The sequence below is a fragment of the Suillus clintonianus genome (assembly GCF_016758775.1).
Source record: "Suillus clintonianus strain FC179 chromosome Unknown DEU56scaffold_111, whole genome shotgun sequence".
NCBI classification, from domain to species: domain Eukaryota; kingdom Fungi; phylum Basidiomycota; class Agaricomycetes; order Boletales; family Suillaceae; genus Suillus; species Suillus clintonianus.
Window position 1 is genome coordinate 113,597 of NW_024539335.1, and position 9,438 is coordinate 123,034.

Sequence of the window (9,438 nt, forward strand, 5' to 3'; positions counted from 1 at the left end):
TGTCATCGTGTTTGAGTGTAGAGAGCAGCTCGCCTGTATTGGCATCCCATATTTTGGCTGCATTCTCGTTCTCTCCGCCCGTTGCAAATTTTGTATTATCGGGCGAGTACATCACCGTTTTCACGCTCTGGTGCCCGGTCTTGATTGGTCCAAGAACAGTTTCGCCGATCTCGACATCCCACACCCTCGCCGTTCCATCATTGGATCCGCTCACGACTCGCTCACCATCTCTACTCCAACACACTGACATCACATAAGTAGTATGCCCTATCCACCTGACGATGACCTTCCCCGTCTCGACGTCCCACAACCTTATTTTCCCATCAGTGCTTCCGCTCACAATGGTGTTGCCGTGTGGAGACAAATCTATGACCCACATTACTGACGGATCTCCTTGATCTCGCCAGTCGTCGCCTATCTGTACACCGCTCTCCAAATCCCATAGTCGAAGTGAGGTGTCAAAGGAACATGTGATGATGCGTCGTCCGTCGTGCAGGTGTACAACACCTCCCACCTCACCAGTATGTCCTTTCATCGTCTTACGGGGCTTGGCTAACGTCTCTTGCATCTCAATAGTGGAGGAGGGCATGCTTGGCGTCTCAACGTCAACTACGGCGGACCGTGGACTATGTATGCATGAGAAGTCTCGCGGGATCTTCGTCAGAGGACGACTTCAGGACTATGTATACTGGCGTTCTTGGAGAATCGCAGGAAATCCTTTCTGGGATCCAAATCGCTGGTAAACTAGTGGTCAACACTGCCTGGTTGAAAGCGTATAGTATCACTCACGAGTCACGAGAAGCGCTGACGTCAACACGGGACCCACGCAAATGCACCAATGAGCGGGATGGACTGTGAACTGGTATGGTGGATGTTTGGTTTGGAGTCGAGGAAGTTGGGAACAAGTCGTCTCAAACGTTCACTTAGGCGCGCATTTCATGCCTTATCTGTTCGACACGTGTTCATGTAGATGAAGCGCTCAACCAGTGCTATGTCCATCTTCCCACACTGTTTCCCGGGACTACTTAGTGACAGGCAATCCGCTCATATAATTCTTTGAGCGCCTTCGAACCCGATGACTTATTCTTTAGCAAGCAGCGCGGCATGCTTCTCCACCACACAAACCCTTGACATAGAACTTCATCCAGCTGTGTATTCACTATGTAAACAAGAATACTGCATCGTTTTCATGCATCATATTCGTGATCTTAGTGACTAGTCGTATGTCCACTCAAGAAGAGTCAGCATGTCTCTCCTCTTACCAATCTCCCGATAACGAACAGCCCATTCTTTCAAGAATCCGTTCTCCTCACAAACCTGGTTACTGAGAGGGTTATCAGCGAAATTGTGCGCCACAACCATCAGTAAACCGATGAGACCTTGATATTGTACCCGTGCGAATTATAGAAGGGCAGAATTCTGCTCCTGCTAAATATCGCCATTTATACTATAAGAAATTTGATTTGTAGATACATCGCCTGCAAAGCTACAGTAACATGAGCGGTTCACGACAAGGTTATGATGTTCCTCATTTGCAGCCGACGAGGGATAGTAGCTTACATATGCCAAATATTTTGCGCATTGTCATTTTACCTTAATTACACTTTGCACCACAAGCTCATCCAAGGCAATCTCGTGGGAGGTACCTTTGGCACTCGTCAACGAATGTATAATGACGTGAGATTTCATAACAAAGTCTTGATTTGCGGCCATGAAGACCAACGATGCACGACAGCGCACTCCTCTTCACCCCTTTGAATATTCTTGTTTTGCTTAGTCTATGTCTTGAATTAAAACATTATCCAGGACCTTATAGTGGGAAGCGCCTTTGGCAATCAACAACGCGAGTACAGTAGCATTCAACTTTGCATCAAAATTGTGACGTTCAGCCATCACCGCACAGAAGAACAGTATGCAAAACGGTTGGAATGATTTCAAACCCTGGCCTTGGAGAAGGTATTTTTCGCATCTTCTCAGGCTTGATTAGTAGAACGACGATGAGGACTAGGAGTCCGCTGAAAATAAATTTTCACATGTTCATGGGTGCGTAGTAAGATATGAGTAGAAAGAGACGTAGTAGTTGTTGCATATTATTCAAAGCTTCATTATCCCTCTCGCTCGCCTGTATCACTAATCACAACTTCCTCTGGTGTTAGAAAGACACGAGGTCATCGTCCTCGTCGATACCGTCCTCAATATCTTCCATCTCTTGGTCATCCGGATCACCAATGATCTCGTCATCGTTGCACTCCGCTTGGTCTTCTTCACTGTCATCATCATCTTCCTCCCCTCTGGGTCCTCCTTCATCGTTGTCATCACCTCCACCCATTTCGCTGTCGCCCTCACAGAGCCGAACCTCGTCGGCATTGTCCGGGCAATCCATGAGGTCCGCGTTGATAGAATCCCTTGTCATCTCACGCAGCACAGTGGGATGTCCAATCCCATAGGGTGTGTACCGCATGAACATATCGCGGTCGACAAATCTAAGGGTTCGCTAGCTCGAGTAAGGACAGCAGGATGGGAGATTGCACTTACATGCCAACATAGTATGCCTCCCAATCATCTAATTGGGCATCTTGACGTGCGAACGACTTTCCATGGCGAAGGGAGGTTGTTCCACGCCCAGAAACGAAAGCTGGAATTAGATGAGCGCCTCGGATAACTTGGCCGGGATCTAAAAACCCGAAGGCATCGCGATCAGATTCATCGACAAAAGCAAGCTTTGGGAGTCGAGCGCGGTGCGTCCCTGACCGGTGGTCGACCACATCACGAAATCGGGGAGGACGTGCTTTTAATAGATGAAATTTGCAAAGTCTGACCAAAATTTTATGGCATTTTGTGATAATATACCCTATGATAATGTATTATATAAACACCAGCAAAATGACAGCAAGTGATACGATATCGCAAGCATGCTACAAGTCTGATAAAAATATGCAACACCGCACAATTAATATCATTCTATGACAAAGTAATACGCAGGGAAGAGAAAAATGGCACCAAAGGACAAGAAATTATAAATAACCCACAGTTCTGATGGATTTTTGCAATACCTCACATGTATGATTATTTTACGACAAAGTAATATACAAGCAAGAGAAAAATGGCGCAAAAGGACAAGAAATTACAAGTAACCTGGAATTTCGCTGAGAGCGCTCAATACCACGATGCTGCTGGTAGAGATCACACCGCACTCGATGAAAGTGTATATGGCAGCTTTGCATTCTATTTGGTCTCACTTAGCCTCGCGGTCCGAAGCGCAGGCTGCGAGGATTAGCCAGCAAAAGGATTTTCCCGGACGTAAGCCCGGAAAAATCCGATGAATAGAAAAACTAGCTAAGGACAAGTGGAGACCATAGATAGAGACTAATTGTCCTTGCTTAGTCTCGTGGGACGCAGACGACAAGGATTTAGCCAGCAAAAAGGACCCCTCCGCGAGAACGGGGAAGGAGATGCAGCAGCTGCGGGTTATGCCTGTATAAGATTTAGTGTGCGGCGTGATTCAGGAAGACGCGGAGCAGCACGCACGATGACGACCCACCACGCAGCTGCAACGAATGCAGTTGCTGCTGCGATGAGAATCACGAACTGGTAACTTTCTGCTTCATCCGCAATGTCTCTGCCTATTTGGCCCGCTTTCTGCGCAAACAGTAGACTGGACAGACCCTCCATGGCCACATAGGAAGGACCGCAAAGCGTGAGGAGATTTCCCCACCAATAGACCGCGGTGGGAGGGATAACGAAGAAGGGCGTGAAGAGCGAGGAGGGTTGGGGCGAGAGGAAGAGGAACGAGGAGGATCGCGACGAGGGGAGCTGCTCATATGCGAGAGAGAAGAAGCACCTAGAAGCACCAGGAGTCCGAAGGAGAGGGCGCACGCAACGGGATGCAGATGGAGTTCTGAAGTCGCTGTGCGCAGGGGATGAGGACGACAGGGGGGAAAGGAGAGATATTTCAGACTCCGATTCGGCACGAGAACCCCGCTGGACAAGAATAGCACTACTAAGTGCCATCTATTGCCCATCGAGTCCTGCAACGAGATCGTAAATCACTCAGCTTGAAGATGAGTCCTATGGATCCGGTGAGTAACGAAACCACCGTCGATCGCCCACTCACCATCGATTTAGAGATACAGCCGATACGTAAAAAGGCCAGAAATCGCATCGGTGGAGGTTGTAGTGAGGCCAGGGTCAAACAGACATGATCGACAGGTGCTGTCCAAGGACGAGTATCGCCGGTGAGTGCCCACTTACTGATGATCGATCCGTTTCTAACGTTAGCAGTGGCGGCCTTATTAACATATCGAAGATCACAATCATTCCCGCACCTTCGCGGGACTTGCAAGTGGCTGCCGTTCAGGAAGTGGATGGAGTGGTCCGATGAAAGATGAAAGAAGGGTTTATCAGAGATGAATGAGCGCCCTTGCAGGGGGATGTACTTGTAGTGAACAGATCACAGATTTCCAAGGGTGGGTCGCGGTTGGTGTAGAGCACTTGGGGGGCATTTTGAATACTAGGCTGTCGTCGTGCGTCCACAAATTCCTTGTTGCAAAGTCAGGCATGATGCAGAAATCTATGGAGTATTCTTACCTGCAAGAACACCTTGCCAAAAATACGATCGGTCTAGAGAAAACGGTGAGTTCAGGACGTACAACATATGCCTAGCTCACTTACGGGAATGGGATAGGAGCAAATTTGCGGCTCTCTAGCAAGTGAACGGTCGCTGTGTAAATTGCAACAGGCTCCTCCGCACTGATGTATAGTCCATCCTTCAAGTACTGACGAGTCAGCCGACCCAGATTTTTCTTCACTACTGCCTTATCAACCGAGCACCACCAATCAGCCTTACTCTTGATGTACCGTAGGATAATGTTTTCAGTGGCAGTGGGTATTCCAGGGACTTTCCACGGGATGTTCGCCTTCCAGCAACGCCACGCCTCCGAGAGATGCTGCAGAGTTGTCGTCGACTTGTTCTGCTTGATGAACTCGGGCATCATGTCGAGAATGACGTGCATGGCAGTAGCACGCAATTCAAGGTCGTAGTGAAACTCGACAACTTTGTCCCAGTCTTCACAATGCCCTTGCTGTTGCGTTCCTCGAACTGACACGCGAAGAGGTTACCGAGCCAGCACTCGAGCAGTGGTGATGCCTCGCATGAAGAAAGTCAGACACGCCAACAAGGAGCCCAGAAGCCATTTCCAGGACCTTTGCCGACAGGGCCAGTGCTAAAGCGGTAGTAGATCAAGTGCTTGAGATCTTTTGTCATGCGAACTGGTCTCATGAGCTGGATGAAAAATCAATAAAAGAAAATTCGCCTGCAATAGGAGTTGTGCGAACCTCGTACTTGTACCGGTACATACCAGTCAAGGCGCCGATGTGCGCAAAGATGTACTGCAGTGCGTCTGCGAGCTGGAAAGCATCAACGTTACCAAGGCGGAACTGAACATGGGTGTCAACAACGAGCTTCGTAAGACGTAGAATCTCGCGACACAAGTGGAAGGCGTTTCCGAAGCGAGACTTTTTCGCTCCTTTGTAGTGAGCGTCTTCACTGGCTTCAAATTCATGTTATAATCGAGATGCAAGTAGTTCAAGTTCTAAAGGGGAAATCAGCTTCGACGTACCCCAGCGATCTCTACGAAAGCCTACCTTTCTGTGGATGAGGAGGTTAAGCATGTTGCACCCTTGTCTGCACACCTGCAAACCGGCTTCCACCCAGTCAAGCTTTGTCGTCTGGAAGAACTTCGTCGCCTTCAATTGCCGGAAGAGATTCTTCTTAGTCATCGCCTTCTCAGGCCGACTCTTGAGCTCGTTGAGGACGAAGCACTTGAGCAACTTCTGGTGCGATACGCGAACCTTGACTGGCTGGTTGGGAGGACAGTGCTCCAAGTACCAGTTCTTCACAAGAGGTATATCCTGCGCACGACGCATGCGACCAGAGCGCCGATTATAAGGTTCAGGTGCCCACCATAGAGCAATACCATCAGCAGTAAGGTCGTTCTCGAGAGGCTTGTCCTCAAGGAATGGCTGTACTACATCGGGCAACTCAAAGTCATCGTCTTCGGCGCCGTTCGGACCAAATAGAATCTTCGTGAGAGACGAGCGGTGCATTCTTCGGAGTGGCGCCCCGCAGGGAGATAGGGTTGATAAGTGGGTCGAAATAGAAGGCGGGTAGGTCGGGATCATGTGTGCGAATATAGACATTCTTGGGCGAATGATACGGCGAGAGGTGAACAGAACGCGGGAGGGAGTTATAGAGATGCGGGAAGGCGACCTTGTACTCGGTACGAATTTGTTGACGAATGATGACTTTGTTGACATCATTAAACTCGTTCCAGTCTTCATCGAAAGCATCCATGTCACGGTACAAGGGCTCAAACTTTGGCCCCCCAGGAATTGCCAAGTTGAGAGCTTTTGCGGTAAAGAAAGATTTCTTATCGAAGAGATAGCTTGCGTTGCTATCAGGCTGGTCTGATAGCAAGGTTCTGCCAAGACGATACAAAATCGCCATGACAGGTAGTGAGAGCTGCCAATAGCGATATGAAGGACCGTTGACCGCAGGTGTGTCCACCAACGGCTTCAGGTCGTAAAACCAGTCGATGATGGCAGAATCTTCTTCTGTATCGAGCTCCAGCTGAATGGCTTCAAGAGGCTCAACATCCAGCACGTTATCACCATAATCCAACGGCGGCTCTTCGTCATCAAAAGGTGGGAAGCGCATACGCTTGAAATGTCTGCGATCACGCTTCTCTCGACGCATGGCTAGCCACATGGAACTCCATTGCGCATGCTAAACAGGTTCGATAATGCGGGGAATCTCGTTGACGAAAGTGATAGCGCCAGTGATATGATAAAGGACGGGCACCTCGCGAACCTGCTCCCAAGGGTATGGAATGTTTTCGAGCAGCTTCATTACAGCGTGAGGGACGTATTTCAAAGCGCCAAGGTGGACGCGCTTGTCATTGCGAAACTTGCGATTACTCATGTTACCTAATTTTGCGGACGTGTTCAGGAGGCAAATCCTGTACGATACTTATTCAATACGCGTAAAATTTCCATACCAACTGAACGCACCTGTTTTCCCATATCAACGTATCCTCCTTTGCGTTTCTGGTTGATGAGTGGGTCGAAATAGAAGGCGGGAACGGGCATCTCCATGTAGGCTAACAAGATAAAAAATGAACATAACCCTTCTCATGGAGATGATAAAACCACGTACTACTAGTGCCCTCGCTATAGAGCACCTCCACGTCCTCGGGAAGCGCAGCGGTAATGCCATCATACGGGGTCACAAAGTATGATGGCTTGAGTGCAGCCGACCCTCCTCCAGAAAGCACGATGGCTTTCGCATTCCCCCCGACAATAGCAATCGTTTTGATCATGCAGGGGTTCAGAGGGAGGATGGCGTTGGTATTTTTTAGCAACACGATGGATTCGCCTGCGACTTTGCGCATGAGAGCTGTGTCTTCAGGGCTGTTGACGGTGCGTTCGACACCATCTCCATCAATGATCTATGAGAGTCCATCATCAACAAAGAGCACACGATGGAACAAAATGTACATACCTCTGGTGCTTCCTGAGCGACGCGCTTGGCAAGCTCGACAACTTTGCGTGCGCGCTCCTTCACGGTCCTCACTGTCAATTTCCTCGAGCCAATGGACCTGTTCATGAGATCAAGCGTGCGCCACTTGTTGGTGCCTGGCATCTCGAGGTCGAGGCCAGCATTGATACTCAAGTCTACGCTGTGTGAAAGTGAAGAAAGGTATAAGGGATCACGAACCGAGGGCCAAAACCCCAATCCGCACACATACCTACTTACACTACTCCCACCACAGCCATTCCCCTTGTACGAAGTTGGCGTCGGCCTTTGCCCGACACTATGCCGACGGAGTACGTGTTCGTACCATACAAGTCAGAATCACATACGATACTATAGTCAAGTCGGGAGTAAACCCCCCGCATTCGAACAGGGTTATGTCTAACATAGGGTCTTAGACCCCAATGGACAATAAATTTGATTCAAAAAAAAAAAGTCTACGCTGTTAGGAACGGATTGTCAATATGACAGATAGAAGAATTTCTGATCCTTACCTTTGCGTGAGTCTTCTTTGAGAAGTACTGGCATGGCGGAAAACACGATAAACATCACTTCTGAAGACATGAATCACCACACACTGCCATAGATAAAATTAACTTCACTTGGCTTAGGCATCAATGGTAGGCGCTTAGTATCTTCCAGCTCCCCACCTGCGACATCGATGGCGTGCTGGGGGTGTACATTCGTGCATCGATTGTATACTGTCACATTAGGGTGTATAAGAACAACGGCCATTGGTCTCCAGTCATAATCATTTCACCACTTTGTAGCTTAGTTTTCGTCCTGTACCCCGTCAGACTTTACACCATAGACGAGGGAGATATCACCCACTCCTAGGATGTCGACCCAGTAAGGCCATTGATGTAAGTTAGAATCATTTTTTTTTGTTTGGGGGGGGGCCTGTTCAGAAGATCGTAACATCCAATTCAAGCCCTGAGTGTCAAATACAAAGTCGTCGACAACAGCACGTACCATGGCACATATCACTGACATAAGTCGTGTCGGAATTTCACGCAATCATGCCTCCGAGTCGGGTCTCGTAGGCTGTTTGCTAACGCCAGCACATTTCGGCTACAATGCATACATGAGACAGATTGAGGGAAAAATTGAAGCACGTTTACTCACAGGTCAGCCAGCCAGCCACCTTCTCCATCACGAGTCGAGAAAAGAATTAGTACATACCAATCCGATAGCATTGTCGACGAGTTTCAAGTCTTTTCGTTGGCCGGTTTGACTGCACTGAAGCCCTGATATAATGTGAGCAACTCGAGATAGTGAACATTATTTATGTTCAACGTGCCTACCTTTCTCCGGTGGTTGACCATAACCCGTCGACATGGCAATCAACGTCTGAATCTCCCGAGTACATCGTGCCTTGTAAACGGTACTTGTCTCCAAGCCGAACATGTGCACGAAATGTTTGCCACAAGTTCTACCATCTTGGAGGCACACCCACGCCGCGACGAAGTGCCTCTGGATGTAGTCTTGGGTGTACATAGATTACTGGCTCGAGATCGGTGTACAAATACGAATACTTGTCAGCTCCTGGACAGTGGAGACTATCTATCGCCGCTCCGTTACCTCAGATGTTCGATAGAGTAGTGACATATAATGTTCGCCATCTCCTTAAAGCAAACTCCGGCATTGGCCAGCGGCTTAGCGCTTTGACAACAGCGGCTAAGAATCCATAGACCTAGACGAACTCTCTTGATAGATGAAAAAAAAATTACATAGTGAATTAGCACCCTAATCACCCTTGACGGAAATACTTACTGACAGCGCAAGCTCATCTGTACTCTGTGAAGGACATTGATAGGAATTTCCGACTAGACTGGGATATGAATAAA

At 48.5% G+C, this 9,438-nt stretch overlaps 3 protein-coding genes across 3 annotated transcripts; 1 reads left to right on the forward strand and 2 right to left on the reverse strand.

Annotated features, from left to right (window-relative positions):
* Positions 1–2,431: 2,431 nt before the first annotated feature.
* On the reverse strand, positions 2,432–2,753 carry DEU56DRAFT_713576 (uncharacterized protein; the record flags this gene model as incomplete). The annotated part of the gene is made up of 2 exons (XM_041347550.1): positions 2,432–2,483; positions 2,536–2,753. Coding segments are annotated over 2 exons (270 nt in total), but the record flags the coding sequence as incomplete, so codon positions are not given.
* A 350-nt stretch (positions 2,754–3,103) lies between these two features.
* DEU56DRAFT_760178 (uncharacterized protein) lies at positions 3,104–4,381 on the forward strand (the record flags this gene model as incomplete). Its single annotated transcript, XM_041350403.1, has 7 exons — positions 3,104–3,203; positions 3,244–3,300; positions 3,385–3,476; positions 3,655–3,909; positions 4,062–4,079; positions 4,126–4,235; positions 4,279–4,381. The coding sequence occupies 7 exons, from the start codon at positions 3,104–3,106 to the stop codon at positions 4,379–4,381; spliced, it is 735 nt and encodes a 244-aa protein (XP_041203498.1).
* Positions 4,382–4,667: 286 nt separating this feature from the next.
* Positions 4,668–9,088, reverse strand: DEU56DRAFT_904297 (NUC071 domain-containing protein; the record flags this gene model as incomplete). Its single annotated transcript, XM_041356666.1, has 16 exons — positions 4,668–5,098; positions 5,203–5,281; positions 5,335–5,549; positions 5,619–6,081; positions 6,197–6,784; positions 6,869–6,964; positions 7,069–7,157; positions 7,214–7,505; positions 7,559–7,736; positions 7,814–7,871; positions 8,086–8,145; positions 8,170–8,260; positions 8,564–8,577; positions 8,717–8,735; positions 8,774–8,838; positions 8,896–9,088. 16 exons carry the CDS (start codon positions 9,086–9,088, stop codon positions 4,668–4,670), a joined length of 2,931 nt encoding a protein of 976 aa, XP_041203499.1.
* Positions 9,089–9,438: the final 350 nt, after the last annotated feature.